The sequence below is a fragment of the Mytilus californianus genome, unplaced genomic scaffold (assembly GCF_021869535.1).
Source record: "Mytilus californianus isolate M0D057914Y unplaced genomic scaffold, xbMytCali1.0.p SCAF_2, whole genome shotgun sequence".
Taxonomy (NCBI): domain Eukaryota; kingdom Metazoa; phylum Mollusca; class Bivalvia; order Mytilida; family Mytilidae; genus Mytilus; species Mytilus californianus.
Window position 1 is genome coordinate 34,696,063 of NW_026262668.1, and position 27,375 is coordinate 34,723,437.

Sequence of the window (27,375 nt, forward strand, 5' to 3'; positions counted from 1 at the left end):
TTTATCAATCTTTTATAATCTCTTTTAATGGTTTAAAATTAGTATAATTTTACTACAGATCTGATGAAAATTCTTGAGATACATGCAGATAAAGTTAAATATCAGGCAGAACACATGTTGCATTAATATAGTCATACATTCTAAATCTCAATGGTTAATAAAATGCACCGCTGGGCGCAGCTTGATACAACCGCAGAGGTCGAACCCTGAACAGTTGGGGCAAGTATTCAAGCTTGATACAGCACTGAATTTGGATTGAAATTAAATATTTGACACAGCATAGGTTTCTGACACAGAATGAATGTGGTCTAAGAACTTAAAATTTTTTAATTTACCTATTCAAACCATATCATTATTATTTGCTTTTATATATAAATCAGAAATAACCAATTTAAAATGGAAAATTTTAAAGAAAAAAAAGGAAAAAAAAATCCCCCCCAAAATTTTTTTTTTTTTGAACCCCCTTATGATTCATCACCCCCAAACTCAATCCCAGCCTTCCCTTTGTGGTATGGTACCTTGCAATTTCAGAGAGATCAATACACTTGAACACAAGTTATTGTCTGGAAACTAGAAAAATGCTTGTTTTTTGGCCCCTTTTTGGCCCCAAATTCCTAAACGTTTAAGGCAATTACCCCCAAACTCAAACCCAGCTTTCCCTTTGTGATATGGAACCTTGTAGTACAATTTCATAAAGATCCATACACTTACACACAAGTTATTGTCCTGAAACTAGAAAAATGCTTGTTTTTGCCCCTTTTTGGCCCCTAATTCCTAAAATTTTGAAGGCAATTACCCCCAAAATCAATCCCAGCCTTCCCTTTGTGGTATGGTACCTTACAGTACAATTTCAGAGAACACAAGTTATTGTCTGGAAACTAGAAAAATGCTTATTTTTGGCCCCTAATTCCTAAACGTTTTGGGCAATTTCCCCCAAACTCAATTCCAGCTTTCCCTTTGTGATATGGAACTTTGTAGTACAATTTCATAAAGATCCATACACTTGCACACAAGTTATTGTCATGAAACTAGAAAAATGCTTGCTTTTTGCCCCTTTTTTGGCCCCTAATTCCTAAAATTTGGAGGCAATTACCCCCAAAATCAATCCCAGCATTCCCTTTGTGATATGGGACCTTGTGGTACAATGTCAGAGAGATCCATAAACTAACACACAAGTTAAGTCTGGAAGTTACAAAAATGCTTATTTTTGGCCCCTTTTGGGCCCCTAATTCCTTAACTGTTGGTACCATAACCCCCAAAATCAATCCCAACCTTCCTTTTGTGGTATTGAACCCTATGGTAAAATTTCATAGAGATCCATTCACTTAAACTAAAGTTAGAGTGCGAAAACCAATGTGTCTTCAGATGATGATGACGATGACGACGACGTCATACCAATATACGACCACAAAATTTTTTTTGCGGTCGTATAAAAACATCAAATTGAAAGACCATGCTACAATTACTCCATTACAGATTCTGGTTTTGACACAAGACAACTTTTAACACCGTACATTCAATCATTATGATTTATATATGATTAATAAATATATTGTTAATCTGTCAGTAATTGCAATGTCACTGTATTATTTTCTATATCATATTCTAAACATACCAATATTATCCAAATTTTAATGTTTGCAGATAAAAAAATTTTGCAATAATTTCATATCTAGAAAGAATCTCTTACAGAGTAAATGTCTTTGGAAAACTTTCAGATAACGAAAAATAAAACCTAGAAAATTTCGACTAGTCATTTCTTTGAGCAAATTTAAATAGCAAAATTTTTCTAATATACAGATTATATTCTTCACAACAGTGTCACAATAGGATTTAACCTTATGAAAATGAATAAATTCAATTGTTGATCCTAAATAAAATTCAGATGCAGATTCAGAAACCATAACAGATTTTTATGCAAAAAGCTGAGATTTGGCTATCCTAAACTTTTAGAAAATTTTAAGCAAATACAAAGAATTTGGTACCTGATTTTGATCCCAAGCATTAGCTACAACATAATTGTAATAAAAATCTTGATTTTTGTTTTTTAATAGTGCTGCATTTTATATAAGGTAAGCACACAAAACAAGATTTGTTACTTAATATGATTTTCTTTTGTTGTTATATCATAAAAACATTTTGATTGGTAAACATTCTATTTATGAAATGTACAACATATTTGTTGATCATGTTGATAGTCAGTTTTGAATTAAGGAAGAGCTCTACTAATTACTCTGACAAGTTAATTTTGATTTCTAAATGAAATTACTAAAGAGTCTGTGTCACACACCTAGATCAAAGTGCATCTTCAATAATTGCCACTCTCCAACATTGTAGACTTTAATATAATTCAATTAAATCTGAAATCTCTTTTTTGTTGATCTTGTATTACTTATAAATTTTTTCAGATTAGTTTCTTTTTAAAGTATTTACCAAAAACACAAAAATGGATAAAATTATAGTCATTTAACAACTCCAAAAGGAAGTCAGTCAACTGACAATTTCAGCTATGTTTGACCTATTGTAGATCTCATCTTGCTGATCAATTTTTCCATTAGAAGTTTCTCTTGATCTATTCTAGTTTTCAAGATTATAGACAAAAATGAAAAAAAAATGGTCAAATTTGTCATTTAAGGGCAATAACTCTTGTAATTAGTCATCTAACTATTTGAATATAAATAGACAGAAGTTAGTTCTCAACATGTTTGTCCGATTAGATTTTCTTTATATATAGCGGTTTTGTAGATAAAAGACAAAACTTGCATTTTACCCCTATGTTCTATTTTTAGCCTTGTCACCCATATTGTTTGGCAGGTAGGATCATTGGACACATTGTTTTTAACAAGACACCTCAATGATTAAGTGGCCAAGTTTGGTTAAATTAGGTCCAGTAGTTTAAGGTGAAAAGATTTTTGTAAAAGTTAACAGACAACAGATGCCAATTGATGACAACAGCTCACTTCACCATATGGGCCAGGTGAGGAAATACAAAATAAAATAAATATTTGTCCTGGATCTGCTCATTTGACACATTTTTCTTACATGCTATTGTTCTTAAAACAATATAAATTCCTAACTTAAAAGAATACATCATTCTTCAAAATACATAACTACTAATCACACACTCTGATCTCATGTCATAAAACTAGTTTGTTCATATTGCTGAGTGGATAAGAAGTTTCATTCCACCAAATACACAAGGGTATCATCAAAGATTTCTCCTTCTGTATCCATTCCACCATGTATAAGCACCATCTTCATTGTATGTTTAGATTTAATGACATCATTAAACACACTTGAAGTCGCACCTTCAGCTCTAGGAGTTTCTTCCTCATCAGATAGATTTTCTCCTTCCTCAAGAGTCTGTATATCATTGCCTGTACTAGAACTTTCTGGAATAATTTCAAAGAAATATGTATATTTAAAAGAGTGTTTGATAGATAACTTGTATCTAAAACGGAACACTTTCTGAAATAATAAAGAAGACTATTTTTAACAGGGTGTATGTATATGAAAGAAAACTTTCATCTGACTTGATACTGTAGATATTCATGTGTCTGTCCCAAGTCAGGAACATCTGTGGTAGTTTTCGTATACCAAACATAAAGTTTTTCATTAGGGTTGTTCCATAGGTAGCAAGTCATTTTGTACCTTGACCATTTCGTACCGCTACCATTTGGTACCCAAAATTACCATTTCGTATCCAACATTTACCATTTCGTACCCATGATAAAAACCATTTCGTACCCTATGGGCTAAATGCATCTACCATTTCGTACCTCATGGACTAAATACATGTTTACTATTTCGTATCATATATTTGTAAAAGTTTTCATTTTTTTTAAGATATAAAACATTTTGAGATGATTTTAATTTTTTTAAATTAAAACATAAATAAAAAGCATCCATCCCAGCCGTAGAAATTTTATATTGACTGATGATTTGTTTGATTAAGCAGCACTTGGAAACTTAAATAGTTTTAACTACACTTTGTGCATTTGCTGGATTTTTAATTTTTCTTTATATATTTTTTTATATCTAACCTTCTACATTTCAAAAACGTTCGGTAGATATCTTTTTTGTTTAGTGTGTATTGCATATTTCCTAAAAGTATTATTTAAAAAAAAAACTCAAGCATATGATATATACATTTAGGTTCAACTACACCTTAGGATAATCAATTGATGACGTCATTGATTGTAACTCAATATTTAGGCACACGTTGCAATTTCAAATGGCACATGTATTTAATAAACATTTTTAATCCAATTAAATAGACCACTACCTTTTTAAAACAACACGCCAGTACGTGGCGTGTGTCATTATTTACTTTATTTTAGGCACTTCTCATGACCTCTACCGCCTTACAGTAAAAAAAAACACATTTAGACTATTTTAACCGAGAAATGAAACACATATAAATCTTCCTAGAGGTATGAAGTGGCATGCATACAAACCTACCATGAGGTACAAAATGGTATACATACAAATCTTCCATGAGGTACGAAATGGTATACATGTACATATATATCTTCCATAAGCCTAAATTACAAAATGGAGCACATCAATAAGACAGCTTTACCAAGAAATCAAAAACATATAAATCTTCCACCAGGTACAAAATGGTATACATATACATTTTCCCTGAGGTACGAAATGGTACACATGTTAATATTCCATGAGGTACGAAATGGTCAAGGTACGAAAAGGTCAGGGTACGAAATGGTTTTTGCCATGGAACGAAATGGGGGGTACGAAATGGTTAGGGTACGAAACGACTTTAATTCGCTCCATAAAACATACATGGGACCAAGGGAAGACACTGTGATATCACCACATGGGTTGGGTGTAAAGTACAGCAAAAATATATGTGTCATTCTAAATTTGCCTATATAGGTGGCTACCCAATTTGAAAGTGCCTTCCATGGGAACCATGTATGTTTTTAAAAATGGAAAGGCCCTTAATATTTGGAGAATTGAGTTTTAATGGCAATCTTTGATTGTTTCTGCTGATTTATTCACAAATTTCATAGACTCTGGAAAATTAGAGATTGAAATATGGTTAAGACATCTGTCTTTTGTTGAAGACTGTATGCTGCACTCCAGATGTCTTTTGTTGAAGACTATGTTGCCCTCCAGATGTCTTTTGTTGAAGACTGTATGCTGCACTCCAGATGTCTTTTGTTGAAGACTATGTTGCCCTCCAGATGTCTTTTGTTGAAGACTGTATGTTGCCCTCAAGATGTCTTTTAGTTACATTTGATTTTGGGTTCTATTCTCATTGACATATACTTCACCTATATCTCATTTTATTCTTATTCCTAAATTTTTTCATTGTGACTTTTGTGTGCGTCAATCATAATTCAATGTATTGTATTTCAGTTGCCCAACAGGCAACTAACTCGTTACAGCAATATTTCATCAAATACAATATATCTACCTTATTTATTTAACAATTTATGATTTATTATTTGTCAGAGGTATGAATAAATCTAAACATTATATTGGTAAATCAAAGAAAGTGTGAGAATACTATAAATGTATCAGGTTCCCATTTTATTTATTAATTAAATTCTGCAGGTACTAATTTTTAGTTTCACAAAATTATAATGTTTACTGGGCATGATTTTCCTTTGTCAAAATTTTTGTTCTTCCTGTTTTAGAAACCTGTATAAACTGGTTTCCTGCTTAGCTGAATTTTAATCAGGACATCTATTGTATTGTTTACATTTTGTTATCATGTTATCACTATTTTATTTAGCCAGAACATAGATGATTTGCAAAATATGATAACTGCTGTAAACTCTTCTTCTAAAGAATATGGTTTATATATTAAGGTAGATTCACTGTATACGGCCATCATGGATTGTACAAAAGCAGTACATAATCGGTATAGATCTTTGCCTAAATCTGCAAATTTAAAGACAGATTTGCAATTTATGTGTAAGACTATTTGATTATATAAAGAAAAATAACTGATTTATTGCATTATCCAAAATGTTTAAACAATATTTGTGTCTTTAGATTCAATTTTTCAACTTAGCATTTAAGGGGAGATAACTCTTATAGTAAAAGTTTTATACTGAAATGATAGTGAAATTTTATTTTTTTACTTGTAGCAAGAAAACAAGTTCAGTGACACCATTTTTTCTTTTTATTTTCTTAAAGCATTTTATAAAATCTATCTTCTCATATTTTATTTCAAAATTCTATCTCATAGATTTCTTAACATTCACGAAAAATTGTGTTTTTTCATGAACAATCTATCAAATTTGTGCAATTTTGCACGACTTGTAGCTTGAAAAATAGCATGATGACCCATACTTTTTATTATATTTTCGAAAAAAAGCATAGTAAAATCTTCATTTAGGCAAAGTATAAGAAAATTCTATCTGAGGAAATATATACCAATGAGCCACCTTAATATGTCTATTTAAGTAGTCGTGTTTAGAAATAGAGGTAGTGTAAAAAGTAAAAAAAAAATGGTTTTTAAATAATAACCAACTTGATGTATATGACAATTTTGTATATTTAGGTATCCTTATTAATCATAATGGTATACGTATCTTTTTACATACATAAAAAATGTTAGCCAATCAAGGTAGAAAAGCTTTTTTTGCGTTATGTATTAAAATTGTAGATGATTATTATAACTGTGAAACGTTACTGTCCTTATTTGATACTTATGTATCTAGTATTCTTAATTATAGTTGTGAAGTGTGGGGTAATCATAAAGCTGATGATATAGAGAAAGTACATGTATATTTTTTAAAACAAATTCTAAAGGTTCCAAAAAGTGCTGTTAATAACATGGTTTACTGTGAATTGGGACGTTACTCTATGTACTATTAAAAGACAGTCAGAAGAATGATTCAGTTTTGGTTTAAAATATAAAAATACTGATAACTGTATGAAAAGCATGTTATGAAAATATGTTGGAGATTTCATTTAAAAAACCCAAAGACAAATTGAATTGGGCATGTTCAGTCAGAGATATTTTATATAAATATGGTTTCATGATGTATGGCTAAAACAAAGTGTAAATAATGTTGATATACATGTATTTATACATGAGCTAAAACAAATTATAAAAGATACTTTTATCACTGATGTTAATACCTTTTTTTAACAATTTATCTAAATGTATACTTTATAGGTATATATATGACACAGATATATTGCAGTTTTATTTAGATAGACCTCGTCCTGTTAATCAAATATATCAACCTTATATATATGTAAATATCGTATCTCTGCCAATAGTCTCAATATAGAGACAGGCAGATATTACAATGTAGATAGAGAAAATAGGCTATGTACTATGTGCAAAAGCAATATTATTGAAGATGAATACCATCTTATTTTAGAAGGTAATAGGCACAGTGATGTAAGAAAACAATATATTAAGAAATAGTATTGTCAAAAACCATCCACTTTTAAACTTATACAGTTGTTTAATGATATCAGTTCACAATGTGAAAGAACTTAATAATTTAGGTACCGGTAAATTTTTTTTCAATATAAAAAAAATCTGTAATATGTCGTTGTATTCCTTATTTATCATAAGAATTTATTGTCATTCTCCCCCATATGTTTATTTGGCATAATTATTGTTATTAATATTACACTGATGCATTTAAAATTTAATGTAAAAATGTATATTCTATAAACTGTATTGCTTCTGAATAAAATATTATTATTATCTAATGATTTATTTTAGCATACTATAGGGTATGGGTTTTGCTAATTAGTAATTGTTGAAGGCTTTGAATTGTAGTTTTTTTACATCTTTGTCCTTTGGTTTTTTTATGAATAGTTGTCTCATTGGCAATCATACCACATCGTCTTACTTTTTTTTCTACACTGAATATTTAAAGGAATTTAACCACTTATGTGACTGAACATAGTATGAAGCCTTGAAGGGGTTCAGTTCAGACAAGTTATAATGTAATTTTTCACTTTTACCATGTTTACAGATACTGTAAAAAAAATAGCAAAAATTGAAATAGTGGGAAAATTATAAATTTTGCAGTATATAGTGGAACTCAATAAATTAAAATTGAAAGGACCCCAACTAAGCATATACGTTTGAGTCTACTAAGGTTTACATTATCTTTTTTCATTCCAATAGTGTACCTTGTACATGTATCATCAAACTTTTTTATTTTATATTCCCCTCCATTGATAGTATTAGAAAATATATTTATAACATTTAACCAAGACTCAGTAAACAGTACACATTAGATATTTTAAGTATGTCAAGACAAGAGAGCACATGCTGAAATGTCTCGCCTGCTTTACTGACCATTGATTTTATGTTGAAAGTCTTAAAGATAAAGGTTTTACTACAAGTATCACAAAAAATTTACATTTTTCGAGATCCATGACAATGAGGTCAAGGTCAGATAAATTCTGTCAGACAGACATGTTCACATTACAATTATTCCATACACCAAATCTAGTTTACCTATTGCTTATGGTAATTGAAAAAAACAGATGAAAGCACAAAAACTTATCATTACCACCAATGAACCATGAAAATGAGGTCAAGGTCAGATAATACCAGTTAAGACCAACATGTAGACCTTACAATCATTCCATACACCAACTGTAGTTGACCTTTTGGATATAGTACTTGAAAAACAGACCAACACACAAAAATTTAACATTAACCAATGAACCATGAAAATGAGGTCAAGGACAAATGAAACCTGCCAGACTGACATGTACCCCTTACAATCATTCCATTCAACACATGACCTACTGCTTACAGTATCTTCTACCTTTTGAAATAAAAAGCTTTATACAAATAGTTTATGCCCAACACCCCAGGATTGTAATCCCTATGTCTCGCATATTGCCACTTTCCGTGGCAGGCGAGACAAAAAAACTAACTAGAGACTCCAAACACCCTTTATTGCTCACCTGGCATTTTTGCATAAAATTAATACAATTAATGCAACAAAAATATCTGTTTTAGTTGTCCAAAGTCTTGTCTGGCTTGTAGTTTTCACTAGACCAAGTTTGTGTCTATCCAGCAGTTTTTAAAAAAAGGTCAAAAATGGGTTATATTGAAATTGAGGGGTAATAAATCCAGTAAGGAGTTGACCGACAATTTCAATCATATTGACATATTTGTAGATCTTGTGCTGCTGATAATTTTTTTAATTTGACTTATCTCAGAAGGTTGGAATGCAAATGGATGACTAGCAAATAAACTGTTTCATAATAAATTTTTTTTTGCAGCGACCAAGCATAAATAAAATGCTCCGCTGGGCACAGCTTGATACGACCGCAGAGGTCGAACCTTAAACAGTTGGGCAAGTATGGACACAACATTCAAGCTTGATACAGCACATAAACTAAAGTTAAAGTGTGAAAACCAATGTGTCTTCGGACGACGACGACGCCAACGTCATACCAATATACGACAGCAAAATTTCATTGCGGTCATATAAAAAATGAGTGAGTGCAGAGATTTAATTTTAATTTGATTGCTTAAATACCAACCATAATTATACTCATGATAACTTTCTCTTGAGCCAGCACTGCCAACTTGTCGACTTCCTGGTCTAGAACTTGCACTTTCTGGTAACTGCCGATCTCTAGAACTTGCACTGCCAATGTTACTGCTGCTTCTAGAACTAGCACTTCCAGGCTTCATTGCAAGTTCTAGCATTTCTTGTGCATGTTTTGAGGTCTCCAATACATCTGTATTTTCATTAGCAGTTGATGGAAGATCTCTTGATAGTTCTATAGTACACATACCGAAGTCGAGACGACAGGTTGGTGGTGGTCCAGCTAATTCTATCTTACACCAAGTTTTGCAGCCTGGAACATGAATATAATATAAACAATGAATGACACTTTATAAATTATGCATCACAGCATTTCATAAAATATTTAGTTTAAGGTTGCTGAAATCTTATCTCAAAGCAAAACTTTTTATCAGTAGTGAATACTAAGGAAAGTACTGGTAATCCTTTTTAATTCTGCAATTTTTCTGATTGTCATTTATTTAAAGTACATGTATACAATACTTTGCAAGGTGATTCAGTTAAAAATCTCTCTTTCTGGCAAATAAGTGAATCACTGTGATTCTGTGAAACAAGGTGATTGCTGGAGGTGATAACACTCTGATTAATGTCATACATAACCTTCTGTGGATTCATTATTATTCATGGGATACCAATTTAAATAGAATTCATAGGTAAATGTGAACCACAATTTAAAATGTTCAAAGAAGTGTAAATATTCTATAGGCTTGTATGATCTTGTTTTTATATATGCAAACCTTGGCAAAACCATGAAATCAAATATTCATGAAAATACTTTTTCCTCAATCCACAAAAACTGGTACACACGAAAATAAATGAAACAACAGTATTAGGAATGTACAGAGTGATAAATCAGAGTGGATCACCAGCATGTACTGTGAAAATTTACCAACAAGGATGATTTTGAACTGATTCAACTTGTATGTACTGTATAAAATGAACCAATACAGCTGCAAGGCTGAACATTTAAATTTAACATGTTATGGTTTTAAGTTATTGCCAATCATATGCATATGTTCAGATTTTTATTCAAAAGGTAACATAGATGTCTTATCCTAAAACCATCAATTTGTTGATATTTCTATTTTTACAACCTCTGAACAGCTTTATCCATCCAATGATATAAGCTAGTCTTATGTTCTATATATATGTATATAACATTCATACCAAGTATAATAAAAATGTTTAAAACCTAGGTTATCATTCACCTCAAGAGATCACTATATGTGTTTGTTTCTTTTTTCCCAGTATGCAATGTTCATATGATTCCTATTACATCAACTTGGTCACATGCAATAGACTGCATGTATGTTGATAACAAATAAGTTTTGATTGACATAATATGAGCAGCAGTTACTTCCCTTTTGTTGCCATGTTGGAGGTCTCTATGCACAAATGTCTTCATAAATAAGCCAAATTCAACTTGTTATTAACTGACTGCTAGACTTTATAAATTTATTTTACAAAAAAATGTTGTTTTCTGAACCATTTTTTATTTCTTTATTAAGCATTGCTTGATTCATCACTACAATCTAGTAAGGATCTTTTATCAGAATTAGTTATACCACAAATTTCAATTTGGTTATAGTCTAATAAGAAAATCAACCATGCATTTACCCCTCCAAATTGGCAGCCAAGGGAAATAACTCTAACTCAATTAACGTCATATTTACCATATATATTTGAAACCCAAATAATTCAGTAGTTATATTCTGCTGATCTACGATTACTTCATTAATCGCAAGTAGGAGATATCGGTTACCGGAGGGACTGAATTATTCGGGTTAATATATTTGAGGATTGATTGTTGGCTTCAATATAAACCCACTGGCAAATTATGATCATGCATGCTTAGAGATATTTAACTACCAAATGCACATAATTCATTTCATTAATAAAAGATTGATTGATTGTTGCATGCTTAACATCCTAAGGCATTTATTTCATACATGTTCAGGATAAAAATATATTAACAATGAATACAATAGGTAGAATCTTCAAGGTAGGCAGAACTGATTAAGCAAGGGAAATGAAGACTGTCATTGGAAATAGGAATATGTTGGATAGGGGCAGTAATTTGGCCTTGCAACAGGCCACCTAAGGACCCTTCAGAGTTGTTGCAAGTTTTCTTTAACATGCAGAGAGACTGAGAGAGTGCGGCACTCTCCCTCCAAAGGGCAACAGATTTAATGTCCCCATTCCCAAGGAAAGTTGCTTATTTACACATCCTTCAGAGCCATACTAAGCCTAATTTTAGCAAGGGTTTTACTGCTGGAATGGATGGATTCCAGGGATGGCCATGTTTCTTCACCCGAGTCATCATTAATAAGATAAGGTCATACTAAACAAAACAAAAATGTTTTTGTGTACTTATTTACACTAATGAAACTGTGAAAATTTTCAGTTTTATTCAAATTTTTTGCCATGCGTTTCAACAATATAAGTGCACGATTACAAAGTTTTATCTCTGAACAAGGAAGAAAACAGATAATTTCTATTGACTGGTTAAAAATAGACCATACTTCAACCAGGAAGATATCTATTGATTTTTGTAATAAAACCATATTCCAAAAATAGAACTGACAGAAAATTAGGGTCTGCTAAATAACTGAGAACAAATTACCTTGTGTTAAAAATAGATAAAGACATCTATTGATTTCTGTGGTATTTTAATAGTAAATTTTGAAAGCAGTAACAAGTCTGTTAAATAACAGAAAATTTGTACCTGGCGTTTTTGTTTTGTTTATTCTATTATCACAACTGAACTATTTCTTATTTAGACATAAAATAATTTGTAAGATTGGTTTCTACTAAACTCTATTTCCTGAACTAAGAATTGAAATGCATGAGGCAAATAAGCCCACTAATTCAGTTACATTTTCTTCCTATATTCTCGTCATTTTCAAACAAATTTACAAGATAAAATGTTATCTATGGTACATCTAGCATTGACAAAATCTGATAAAACTCAGGAAGTTTATCCTAAACAACACATATATTACTGTGGATTCATTATCATTCATGGGATACAAATTTCCGTGAAAAAGTGGGTAAAAGTGAACCAGAATGAAAATGTCCAACTAAGTAAAATTTTCTATACTATAGGCTTGTCTGCCCACTTTGTAAAAACTTCAAAATCAAATATCCACAAAAATACATGCAGTTTTTCCTCATTCCACAAAATTAAATGAATCCACAGTAAAAAAAAGCTTACTTGTATCAAATCTGTACAGATCATCTAAAGCACCATCTCTGTTCATTCCACCACAAATAAACAACATGCTACCAACAGAGGTGCCACTGTGTCCTGCTCTTGCAGTGGGGTATACTTTTTTATTTTTAATATGAGACCAAGAATTTTTGGTCAGGTCTAAACAATGGAAGTCATCAAAGAAGGAAGATCGTGCCATTCCTCCATGTAAATAAATTTGGTTTCCACCAACACCAACCATCACATGACCATGTCTCGACTTGGGTGCGTCTCCTTTAATGACCTTAGTTGACCAGGTTAATGATATTGTATCGAAAAAATGAACTTGTCGGTCTTGAACTGGTTCTGCTTGATTATGACCTCCACTATACACAACTAATTTATCACCAACAAGTGAATTTGTATGAAATGTTCGTGGAGTTGGAGGATTACCAGATACCTCGGCAGTGGACCATGTGTTTTTCACAGTGTCAAAAATCTGAACATCATTCATATTACCAGTATTATCAGCACCACCAAAAATAAATATTTTTTCTGGACTACTTGGGGGAATAAATGCTGCATGTTCATACCGTGCCCTGAATCCAGGTAAATCCATAATATCCCACTGACTTGTGTTGAGATCAAGTACAAATGTATCACAGAATGCTCCACTGGGATTAGCACCACCTATGACATAAAGTTTTCCATTGTCATCCTCGCTATTTCCTTTGATATAGGTGCAAGTGTGTCCAACACGTATTGATGGACAATCTCCAAAGGTGGACAAAACATACCAAAGGTCATGATTTGGAATTGTATCTGGTTCCAAAAACGGGTGAAGCTCCATGGTAGATTTGATTAATTATTTGAGTTAAGTTTGTTCGATTAGAAATTGGTAAACTGAGCTAAGAGATTCCTTGATAAAACAATATCAAAACTTGAGCATGCAATTCAAGCAAAGGACTGACCACTATTAAAGTTAGTACAGAAATGATAAATTTTGAAATTAATGATAGCAAAGCTTAAAAAATATATACAGCTAGGCAGAAATTTACATCAAACTATACTACATATGGTTGATTGAACTGGTGTTGTATCAGTTTTTAAATTCTGTATAGTTTTTTTCTTAGCAACCACTCCAGAGTTCCCATAGTGACTGAAATCAACATGTGCTTGGCCACCTGAAGCAGAGTGATCAGTAAAACTACGTCTTTTCAGTTCAAGTTGAGAATCACGCTTTTTTCGTTGTTGCTGTTGAAATATCATCAGCGATGTATCTTCATATCTTTGATGCACAAAATAGGAGGAGTCATAATAAGATGGTGTCTTACTCATTGATAATTAACTTTCATCCTTTTTTCACCTAAAAAAACAAACAAACATAAATTACATGTAAAAGGACGCATTAAAAAGGACAAAAGATATAAATACCACTGAACATGCTGAATAGAATACTGAAAATTCTGAAATTAAATATTGCATGCATTTATTATTGCGATTTTTCAAGAATGGGCAAAAATGCAAGTTTAATTATTGGGATTTCTAAAAAAATCTGCATACAGATCTATGTTTCAGTTATCAGAATGCAAGTTATTATTGCGGTACTCACACAGTCGCATTATTCTCATTAATAAAAAACCTCACAATAATTTCTGAATTTACAGTATCTGGATTTGAGTTCTTATTGAAAAATTTGGTATTTAGTTTAATAGTAGTATTTGATAAAGGACTCAGCAGTAGATAGAAAATCTTTGGAGTATAATTCTGGATGGTTTCTGAAAGATTGCAAGATATTCCTTTTTAAACAAACATAAATGAAACAAGTGCCACTGCAAAAAAGAGAAAGTATTATTAGGCACTTTTAGCTCCTTGAATTAAAAAAAAAATTAAAAGTAGAGGTGTATAAATCTAGTAGATGATCATAAGACCTCAGGGGGGGGGGGGGGGACACTTCCTATATACAAGGTGATAGGACATGCCACTGGAATAGGTCACCTTTTCATGCTTCAAAATATGTGAATAGGTGGGGAAAACTATCAGAAATATATGATACAGTCAATAAAGTTCCCATAACTTCTTTGTCTGTCATCTTTTTTGGTGTTTCTCTCTTTTGACACTTTGGTATTCCACTCCCACATTGCACACCACATGAAACCCAAACAATATGGGAAAAGGTAACATTTTTACCTACGCAATATATGAAAAGGTATACATTTTTAAAATCTAAATTATATGAAAAGGGTGGGGTAACAGAACCCCAGCAGCATCCCCTATCAATTAAGTATCGAAGTGCCCCCCCCCCCCCTCCCAAGCATAAGACATAAATCTGTCTGATATCTGTACATGTCAGGACATTTGTTTTTAGTTTTTTTTTTATTATGTCCTATGTACATACAAATGTATTTGCTTTACACCTTTAACTTCTTGGATTTATGAACAAATTGTGAAAACTGCCAAAATAGCCACATTCTGAGATTTGTCATATTTAAATATGAGCCTACGGAGATGTTTTACTAAAAAATACTTCATGATGACTTTCAAATTCAATTCTTTGTACAAAGTTGTCATGTACAATTCTGATCTCTTGACATTACAGTGATGTCACAAATGAAGTGTCTGTGCTAAAGTGACCAGCACTAAGTCATTCTGTTCATTTATAAACATTTGTTGTGTTATTTTGAAGGAACTTAAGAATTTTACTGTTTTGAAATTTTGGGGGCTAAATAATGATTTTTATCATACCTCCTTCTTTTCTACATTCAAAATTTCTTTAAAATAGTTTTACTAGCATATTGTGAAGGACATCTAAATGTGCCAAAGCATTATATTCAATTGATCAAATAAATAAGATTTGAATTTTATGCTTTTATCTACTTTCCCAACATTTTTCTTTCTTTTTTACAGAATAGAGAATAATGGGCAAAATGTGCAAATAAAGAAAAAATAAAGAATACTAAGAGAAGAATAGGTCCAAAATAAAGATTAGAGAAAACTGGTCTAAAAATAAAAGAATAAAGAAATGAAGGACCCCCTATCCAGACCCTCCTAAATAGTGTTGTCAAAATTTTGCATACATGTAATGTATCTAATAATTTCTATCACTTTCTAAGACAAAAGCTGACACATTCTCACACATTTATTTATGAGTCACTGTAGAAGAGACAGAATTTTGTTATCATTCACAGATACTGGGAATCAATATAAAATTATGGAACAATAAATAGAATACAATAATGAGTCTTACACAATCAATATTTTGTTTCATCAAATTGTGCAGCATTTTCAATTTCCTTGCATAGATTTTTCCTAGTTTTCCTAATTAGGAAATGTCAAAGAAACCATTTCCAACGAAAATTATTTCAGCTTAAATTCCCTAAAGAATAGACTTATATCATGATTTGGAGTAAAAAAAACCTCTGCAATATGGTCCCAATATGATCATTCACATATTACTCAGGGGCGTAGCTAGGCCAAAATGATGTGTACTCAATGCCGGGGAAGGAAGTCATACGGCGAGGGGTCTGGGGCCGCTCAAGGCCCCCAGAAGCTCTGGAGTAAATGATGCAAAATCCTGCATTCTCGCGATTTCCTGGGACTTAAAATGACCTCACAGAAATCTTATTTGAATGAGTAACAAGTCAACTTTTTAAAATGATTAAATTTGAAAAAAAAAATAATTAGAGAAAGTAAACTTGGTAGAACTTGTTTATATATTAGGTACAATTAAAATATATAGTCCCACCACCATATATTTTAATTGTTACCTAATCAGTCTCAACCCACTATACATTAGAAAATTCAAATTTCTAAGCCAACACCGTGCAACTTAAATGGATTTTTTTATTGAGAAAATACATAAATAAATGGAATCACATTTCTCTATGTTTTATTTTATAAGAGAACAAACAGTCTTTCTTTTAGCTTTTAATTCTTAAAGTTAATTCTGAAAGTCAATGACCATTTCCTTTCCTTTCTTCTACTGAAGATGTCCATAACCGTGTCTGTTAAAATTTGTTTTTCACGGTATATGTTCAATAGACCAAGCCCAGATAAACGATTGGTTTTCATTGTATTTCTCTAGTCTTCTCATGGTACCGAAAGATCGTTCTGTCGTTGCCGTCGAGACCGGCATACATGCATATACGTTAAGTATATTAAAGTTTCCCGAGTATAAATCCTTGTTTATAATATCATAATTTGGAATTCTTTAACTATATATAAATACGTTTGAAGTCCCGAAATCTACAAGGAAAAGCATCAAATTGTTTCCGATTTCTATTTATCAACTTCCAAAACGAGAGTATTTTATTTTTACCAAGCAAGGAGAACAAGCACTTTAAATGAACATGGAGAATAAGCACTTTTAATCTCGAGGCACGTATAGTTAAATCGGGGGAACACGTTGAACGAGGCACCCGTCTTGCACGACCGAACGCAGAATAAAAAAGTAAAAACCCGTTGGTCGTCAAATAAAAAAAAAACGGCGAAGACGTTGCAAGAAAATTACCATTAACAATCTTAAGTTTAAATTAAGTTTGACTGGACTGTTTGAAAAAATCTGTTCATGATGACAACCTATGTTAGACTATACATATCTCACAGGATAATCATAGGATGACTTGTTGCCCAAGAACGTCATATTTTATTTCATCAGTTATTTTGAAATCTTCAGAAAAGATGTCAGGGTAAGGAGGCATTGCAGCCGTAACAATTGTGTTCTGACACCCGAGGACTCAGCTATTTTAATTGTCTGCATCAGCAACACAATCACGATTGAAAAGAGTAGACTAGTTTCCGGAACGAAATATAGTTACAAAGTGACTATTAGCATATTTTTATAATACTTTTTAATTTATTCTATTACTTTAGTTTTATTCTTACTAGATTTGCCATATTTTTATTTTTGTCAAATTTTCGATGTGTACGCAACTGCGTTTTTGCGTACGGGTTGCTACGCGCCTGTTACTCCTATAAACCTGTCCTATGAGGATGAAGATTACAATTAAAATCACTAATATGTGATCAAGATAATCTATCAGTATGCATTATACAAGACTTCATCACTTCGTTAGAATTTGAAATGATTTTGGACCATCGATATTCAAAGGGTGTTTGTAATATAAATATTTGTAGGTGGCGGAATTTTCGACAGGATAATCAAATAACCAATTTTTTTCCTCTTTTAGAATAAATCATCCTTCCAAAATCCATGTTAAAAGAAATAACTTTTCCTTTCCTATTATTAATTTCCATTGCCTCCTTCTTATAGAGTGTATTTCCTTCGATTAGGTATGCAAATGGTATCACAGATTTCAATGATAAACAATTTTCACATCTAAAAACTTGAACAACAGATTTATAAATATTATAATTGGTCTCAACATTTAATAAATTTGATGATAACAAATATAGATATTTATTGAGGTAGTATGATTCTACCAATTGGAATTTTTTGAAAAGAGAAATTTCAAATTTACAGCTAGCTTTTTGTAATATCATTTATAAGGCAAACAAATTTAGAAATTGTAATTTTGATCTTAAGACTAAATCTTTCATTTTATCTTATATAAAAAACTTGTTCAGTTGATAAATGTTAAATTGATATTGTAATTTTTCAATCACTGCATCAGATATTTTTTTTTATAAATGATGTTAAAAGATTGGTGTTTGAGGTCTAGTGGCAAATATTACATGCATATCATCATGGAAACATGTCATGTTTAATGTAATATGAATATGAAACCTATTTTTTTCTTTTCTGACAAGCTGAGCTGAAATTTCAATGTGCAAGTTTACAAAGTAACAGTTGCAGTAATATATATGTCACCCTTCCTGCACACATTATTCTGATTCTGAGATAACCTGTCTTTGGCCTTACTCCTAAGTGATATGTGCTTAGCAGAGATGCAGCATATAACAATGTTCAACCACATTAGCAGAGAAACATTCAACAACCTTTTCTCAAGCAATGCCAAACACTATTTTGCCAAAAATTGGTCAAAATGGACTTATCAAATGCAGAAAAAGAACAAAACAAGGAAAGCTGTCAGCTATTGCTCACTATAATGATACCCTGGCTTTAAGTATTCAGTAAACAGGAAGTTGAAGTAAAGTGAAGCTGAAAAGGCATTACACGGTAAATAATGTTCATATGAAGCATGATAGCAATTTCAGGAAGCTCTTACATCTGTAGAAAAATGTGAGGAAAATTTCATACATGTACATGGCCAGTATGTGTTAGAATAATACACAAATATTTGGCAAACAGGAAGTTAATGAGAGGTGAATCTGAATTCCATTCACACCTTATAATATGCTGACATGAAGCCTGAAAACAAATTTCAGATAGCTACTGTTTTTTAATTTCCTAGAATCGTTTCGATTGACTGATTTTAAGTTTTTACCACCACTTTCAGCACTATTGATTATATCGTTTTTTTACTGCCACTTTCAGCACTATTAATTATATCGTGGTGGTCAGTTTTTATTGGTCATGTTGGTTGAGGAGGCCAGAGTGCTGGAAGATAACCACGATATTTGGCAGGAAAGTTTCCTTGAAAAATGCAAAGAAAATTTCAAACATGGCAATTTATGTTTAGAATATTTTATTATTTGGTAAACAGGAAGTTGTTGAGCAATGAATTTCCAAACTCTTCACACTGTAGACAGCATCCTGATAACAAATTTCAGGAAATTTTATTCCATGTTCCTGAGAAAAATGTGATGTAAATTTAATGGGACAGACAAAAATATGTGCATGCGGATTAACTGACAGACAAGACAGACAGGGGTAAAACAGCATTTCCCCTCCCCCCTTAGGAGCAGGGGTATAATAAAAAAAAATCACTTAATCATCAACATGTGTCAATATAAAAAAAAAGAAAAACCTTACAATAAAAACTGTTTAATTTTGTTTGCTAAGGTTAACTTGTACCAGCATTTTCTAGTTAATTTCTTTATTACAAAATAGAGGAATGTAGGTGGTTCACAAAAAGATTGTTTTTATCTCATCAGTGGATACTGGAGATTATACTTCTTTGTAGTTCATGTTAATTTAAAACATAACCTTCATATAATATAAAATACTAACAGGAAATAAATAATGATTTAATAATTTTGATAACCATTAACATATATTATAGATAATAATTGTTGTAAAATTGCTGTTACACTCCAACACACATTCAATGGAGATAAAATCATAAAAATATAACCTACAAAAAATAATGTTACTCCAAAAAAAAGATTAAGGACCGAAAATTTTTAGGAGTACATGTACAAGATAAGTAAAATTGTATATATACATGTAGGCTTCACAGACTGCATAGATCTTTACATGTTATACTGTCATTGACTCACTATTATTGGTTGTATGTATACAAATATTCCTGGATTTTGTAGGCAAAGGTCAACCATGAATAAAAACGTTCAACAAAGTATACATTTTTTATAGGCTTGTATCGTGTATGCAGACTTTGGCAAAACCACAAAATCAATTATCCACAAAAATACAATATTTCCACAATCCACAAAAATTCAATTGGTACCCAAAAATAATAAATGAAACCACAGTATATAAATACATATTTTTACATGTATAGGAGATAAGAAGTTTGTCAAGGAGACGGCAATCATTCAACACAATAAACTTAGAATAGTGAATGGAAATTTGGAAATGTGTCAAAGAGACAACAACCCAACAAAAGAGCAGAAAACAAGGTCAATATATAGTCAGTGTAAAAAACATTTTAATACTCTAAGTCTAGATAAGTAGTAAATAAGTTTAACTGGCACTATCATCAAATCAAAGATAAACATGAAGAGGTATATCACTGACAAAGTTCCTGAAACATTTTATTCCAACTACAATAGAGGTAAGTATATAAAATTTGATTAAAACCAACAAGAAAATTCAGCTTCAATGCAAAACAGTCTTGCATTATAATAAAATAATACAGGTATCTAAAGTATAAGTACTGTAACCTCATTAACTTCATACCATGCATAATATATATATATATACTTCCCATACTGGTGTTGTCCCATTAAAAAGGTACATGTATAAAAGGACAAAATCTATCACTTCATGCATAGAAAACTTAATGGCATTTATATGTAATGATAAGTTTGGTTTATTCCCTTTTAATCACAATAAAATTATTCGAGAAATCACTTAATTTTTGTTTTGCTATGAGGAACACTGACCTCTAGAACCATTCTACATGTTTAATGTAGTATATGACATATCTGCATTTGGAAATTTACAATACAATTTTAATACCTCTTTTTTCCAAGTGGATAATTGATTGATTGGTGTTTTAACGCCACTTTCAGCACTATTGTGCTATTTCTTGGTGGAAAAAGCCAGAGTGCCCAGAGAGAACCACCAAACTTCTGTAGGAAAACTGATAATCCTAGTCAATTAAAATTGGAGCCAAATGCACCTGCCACGTTGGGGGTTTGAACTAACATCCTTAGTGTTGACAGGCTAGTGATACAATATTTCAACTACTTAGACCACTCTGCCACAGAGACCCCTCTTTTTCTTAGTTTGTTTGAGTGCTAAATATAAAACTGATATATATTACATAAAGAAAAGGCAATACAATGTAATTTTGTTTGTGAGATAAGATTGTCCAATACCAGATGCCAACAATATTTATCTGTTTCCTGTCAATTGTGTAACCATATAAGTATTGTTTACCAGTACATGTATCAACATGAAGATAATGTTATTTTCTACCTCTAACCATGCTAACACTATAACCAATGTGCTTAATTTTATGCTTTTTTTCAATTATAAAATTATAATTATGTAAGAGTTTTTAACTAAAATTATAAATAAACTGTTTTAGTAAAACTTTAAATAAAACAGATTTATCCTAATTTTAGTTACAAGAAATAGAAGCAATAAATTAAATCAGCCAGACGTTAAATGAAAAAAAAAACATGTTACATAATGTCATTGAAGTATTAATCTAGATCAATCATGCATGCTATGATGTACTGACTTAAATAATCAGGATAACATTTCATTCCTTTACAGACCACACCTTTTATATTTATGTTAAGCATACTGTCTGCACTACATAGTTAGCATTTACTTATCTTCTGTTAAAAACTTTGGTTGGAATGAGATTTCATCTATATAAAAATAATTTTCTCAACTTGTTTTGTATAACAAATATGTTATGAAAATAACAGTAATAACTTATACTAAATGAAGTCAACAATATGCTGTACAAGACAGCCCAAACAATTGCTTTTAATAGCAATCAGGAACACATATCCTGTTGTATCTGCTGTATCGATAGCTGGTAATGAGGTGTGAAACAAGAGTGCACACGCTGAAATGTCTGGCTTGCTTACTCATCATGACTGAATTTATGTTAAAAGTCTGGAATACCAAGTTATTACTACTACTACAGATATCACATACACTTTACCATGTTTACAGCATCAATAATCCATGAAAATAAGGTCAAGTTCAGATAAACCATACCAGACAGACATGTACACCTTACAATCATTCCATACACCAAATATAGTTGATGACCTATAATTGCTTAAATATAGTATCTGATAAACGGACAAAACCACAAAAAAACTTAACAAATACAAATGAACCCTGCAAATGATTTCAAGGTCATATGAACCCTGTCAGAGGGACATGTACACCTTACAATCATTCATACACCAAATATAATTGAAATATTGCTTATTGTACATGTATCTGATAAACTAACAAAACCATGAAAATTTAACATGACATTGAAAATGAGGTCAAGGTCATATGAAACCATCCAGACAGTCATGTACAGCAGGAATTATAATTATAATTAAATTGCAACTTTAGCAAACTTACAACTGAAAATTACACACAAAGATTTCACAAGAGTGCACACGCTGAAATGTCTAGCCTTCTTGACTGACCATTAATTTTATGTTGATAGTCCTAAATATGAAGCTTTACTACAAGTATCACACAAACTTAACATGATCCAAGAAAATGAGCTCAAGGTCAGATAAACCAAACAAGAAATACATGTACACCTTACAATCATTCAATACACCAAATATAGTTGACCTATTGCTTAAAGTTCTAAGAAACAGACTTAACCAGGAAAACTAAACATTGACCAATGAACCATGAAAATGAGGTCAAGGTCAGATGAACCATGCCAGACAGACATGTACACCTTACAATCAATCTATGCATTAAATATAGTTGACCTATTGCTTATAGTATCTAAGAAACAAACTTTACCATGAAAACTTACCATTGACCAATGAACCATGAAAATGAGGTCAAGGCCAGTTAATACCTGCCAGACAGACATATACACCTTACAATTCTTCCATACAACAAATATAGTTGACCTATTGCTTATAGTTTAAGAAAAACAGACCAAAACACAAAAACTTAACAGAGCAATGAACCGTGTTACGGTGAAAATGAGGTCAGGGTCAAATAAAACCTGCGTGACTGACATGTACATCATAAAATATTTCCATACACCAAATATAGCTGACCTAATGTATATAGTATTAGAAAAAAAGACCAAAACACAAAAACATAACTTTGACCACTTAACCATGAAAATGAGGTCAAGGTCAGATGACTTCTGCCAGTTGGACATATATACACCTTATAATCATTCCATACACCAAATATAGTAGACCTATTGCTTATAGTATCTGATATATGGACTTGACCATGAAAACTTAACCTTGTTCACTGATCCATGAAATGAGGTCGAGGTCAGATAAAAACTGTCTAATGGGCATGAGGACTTTGCAAGGTACGCACATACTAAATATAGTTATCCTTTTACCATGATTACTAATAATAAGAAAGAAATTAACATTACATAAAATCTTAACTTTTTTCAAGTAGTCACTGAACCATGAAAATGAGGTCAAGGACAATGGACATATGACAGACGGAAACTTCATAACATAAGGCATCTTCATACAAAGTATGAAGCATCCTTGTCTTCCACCTTCTAAATATAAAGCTTTTAAGAAGTTAGCTTACGCTGCCGCAGCTGCTGGATTACTATCCATATGTCGTGCTTTCTGCAACAGAAGTCGCAGGCTCGACAACAAACCATTCAAAAGTTTGACAATAAATCTTGACATAAAATGTCAAATTTTTCCAAACAGTTTCTTAGAATTAAACCTTCCTCCCATTTTTAACCTGTTTATTTATAACTACCTTGATAGTTGAACAGTTTAGCCACTGACCCTATTTTGCATGAAGTTTTTCCATTTGCTCAAAGGCTCAAGTTTCAGCAAATATTGAGGCATGATTCAGACTAAGAAGTAATATCTGGACTTATGAATACATTCATCTGACCACTAATCAAATCTTTAATGTTTACAAATGATTTATACAAAGAATTATATTACTTAACATTATAACACATACACTTGTATATATTATAATCCTGCTAGAAGAGAATCATATTCCTATTCAACTGCTTGTACATTGTGTAATTGGGCTCATTCTTAACCCTGACAGGGCTTTCGTCTACTAATCATGCTTATAGAGTTTGTATATCATCAAATCAAATAATATTTATGTCAGCATATAACAGTCAAAGTAAAAACTGTTAACATGAGATCAAATGAGTTTTCACACTAAATCTGTAGGAGGTGTATTGATTGACTTTTTAGTCTAGAACATGGTTTATTTATTAGCTGAATATTGGCTATGAATTATCTTTTAGTTAAGGCATGAACTTTTAGATAGGTGTTTTTTGTTGTGCTGATGAGTCAAGCCCTTTCAAGAAGATTTTTACAGTTTGTTCTTATGTTGTTCTGTCGTTACACCACAGACCCAGATTAGGGAAGGATTGCGGACTCAAAAACATGTTAAACCCTGCTACATTTTTTACCTGTCTGTCCTAAGCCAGAATTCTGTAATCCATTGGTTGTCATTGGTTGCTGTCTGCCGTATTTGCTTTTTGTTCATAGTTGTATAAATGAGGCCATATGTTTTTTAATCTATGACAGGGCTTCATTTAGCCCATAGTTTTCTCTTCTGAATTGTTTCACATTTTGTCATAAAAATTGTCAGGTTTAAAAAAAAAATTTGATTGAAATTTAATTGAAGAAGCAAATCAGTCAACAAATGAGAAGATTATAATATTTTATGCTGTTGTTGAAGAATAAAATAAGGAAATCATGGGAAATGGACTTAATAGGTATGTTGAATAATATTGTTATAGCACTTGCATCAGTCACACCCTAGAAATAAGACCTGTATATGATTAAAGGGAAATTTCGATGATGATAGACACTTAGCATGCTTAGGTTAAGAGCTCGATCCAAGTACAACGTTTCTATGGCGATTTAGAATTCAAAATTTTTATGGAGAATAATTACAGTGATATGATGTTCATGTCAGAAATAACTTTGCATATATTAAAGAAATAATTATCAATTTTACAGAAAAGAAGAAAGACTTTTAGATGTGTTTAAAATTTTTAAAAAAGTTAGACAATCAGGAATGAACCATCCAGACCATGCATGTACAATGCATAAACATTTACATGGTCTGTCTGTCTGTGCGTTCAGATGTTTTAATCAATGTCAACGTACTGTTAATTTATTAACTATTGCGACATTTTTTATAGATTTGAAAAATGTGACAACATCAGGTTCGCATTAATAAGAACTCACATGATAAGTAAAGTGGTGATTTTCATTCATTAATTTTTTTGAATCGCATTAATTAGATTTTGCATTTTCAAGATTTTAGCCAATTGGTCAAAGAGTTATGATCGCAATCATAAATACACACATTTAAATTTCTGAATTTACAGTTCTCTGTTTACCATGTTTACATCACTGCCTGGAAATGTTTATGGTCTGAACTATTTCACTATTAAAATTTCTTATTTTCTTTTTTAACCATCGATCAATCTGTATGAACCACTACATGTACATGTAGGTTGTGCACATTTTCAATTTCAGATTCTTCTTCTGTAAAATCAGTTTTATCAGCGTTGAGCATGTTGTCAATGTACAAATGTGCCAGAATTTTGAGAGAAATAATGAAGAATGACATATCACTCGTCCAATTAACAATTTATTAATATTGATCAAGAGGGGTATGTACACCAATCTCAAGTTGGGTTTTTTATGAACGAGTAGGTCTGGACCTGACTAGAGGTAAATAAAATTGGTGTAAATGACGTCATTGAACAATCATTTGTTACTGTGATGTAATTACATAAGCATTGTGACATAGGAAATGTTCTGGAAAGTGCAGAATTTGAAAGACATCTATTGCCAATCAAGGCTTAGAATCAACACCAAGTGTGTACAATGGTGTACATTTGTACATACATGCGAAATAGTTAATTGACTGAGAAGCAGATCTAGACAATATTTCACAATTAAACCAAAATAATGGTCAATGATTGAGTAATGTGATTTTCCATATACTATCTTCTTTAATATTTTAGGATGCATAACATCATTCAAGTTCAGCTGATGCATTGATGTTTGGGGTCAACTGAGTATTTCAGTTTCATCTGAAATCCAGATATCATTAAATTGTATGAATAATTGTCTAATTAACATTCTCATAAGGAATTAACTAGTCTAATTACCTAGAAATATTTTCTGTTATGATCTTTGAAGAGATTTTTCTTGTGAAGCAGGAAGGCCTTAGAAACAAGAAGCAGTGTGCTCAGTAAGGGGACGACCATTTGATATTCTGGGGGGGGCCAGGAGGATTTTGAAAATAAATAACTCAGCCTTGATAATCACAAAAATAAATGGTTTGTTCTGTGGTAGTTTGAAAATAAATTACCTGACTTGCAATGTATTGAAAATAAATAACTCAGCAGGTCTAATCGAAAGTATGAGATGGCATCAGATTCTTCATAAATTCATCTTTTTTCCAAAAAAAAAATCGGGAAACACTTCCCATATCTTTTAATAATAAAAGTATAAATATTATTTAAATATACTTGAAATGTCAGAAAATTGGTTTCATTTAACTTGAGGTTAATTGTCTCAGGAACACTTACCTCACTTTTATTAAATCAGGGCCGTAACTACATTGAGACAAATGCCTCATGTAGGAAATTCCAAAACCAAACGCTTGTCTTTATATCAAATTGTGTTCACCGTGAGTGCCTTGCAAGAAGCAAGTTCTGTTCTCCCTCAGACGTAGCCCCTGATTTTTCGGGATCAATGTTTCTTATTTATTTGTCTTTTGTTCATTGATTGCCCTTCTGTATTCTGTTAGTGTTGCATTCATTTTGTAATTTAATAATTTTATTATTAATTTGACCATGAGTTTAAAAAAACACAGCAGCCACAGACTTAACTATGTGAATTACATTTTTGCTTTATCATAAATATTTGTCTTTTGATGCTGTTCTTACACTGAATCTATAACGTGATTTTGCTTTGAGACCAAAATATTGTCATAAAATTATTAAAAAAGAACTTGCATTTTCAGTTTAAGAAAGGGTCTGGGGAACACCCATAAGGCATGATTTTGCATCATTTGTTCTATAGCTTCTTGGGCCTTCAGCGGTTCAAAAACCCTTCAAAAAAATTTTTGCCTCGCTTCGCTCGGCAAAACATGTTTGCCAATACTTT

General features: G+C 31.7%; 1 protein-coding gene across 1 annotated transcript; it reads right to left on the minus strand.

Annotated features, from left to right (window-relative positions):
* On the minus strand, positions 1-26,465 carry LOC127729751 (rab9 effector protein with kelch motifs-like). The gene is made up of 4 exons (XM_052237624.1): positions 26,373-26,465; positions 12,772-14,113; positions 9,511-9,831; positions 1-3,392 (listed from the first exon to the last, which is right to left on the minus strand). Exons 2-4 carry the CDS (start codon positions 13,595-13,597, stop codon positions 3,181-3,183), a joined length of 1,359 nt encoding a protein of 452 aa, XP_052093584.1. The 5' UTR covers positions 13,598-14,113; positions 26,373-26,465; the 3' UTR covers positions 1-3,180.
* Between the last annotated feature and the right edge of the window lie 910 nt (positions 26,466-27,375).

Bases quoted from the DNA above. Each gene is read 5' to 3' on its own strand.
- LOC127729751 (XM_052237624.1), bottom strand. From the start codon at position 13,597: ATGGAGCTTCACCCGTTTTTGGAACCAGATACAATTCCAAATCATGAC. The intron at 9,832-12,771 runs GTAAGCTTTTTT...TTCATGTTCCAG, and splicing joins TCTGTACAGATTTGATACAA to GCTGCAAAACTTGGTGTAAG. The intron at 3,393-9,510 runs GTTGGTATTTAA...AAATTATTCCAG, and splicing joins TTATCATGAGTATAATTATG to AAAGTTCTAGTACAGGCAAT.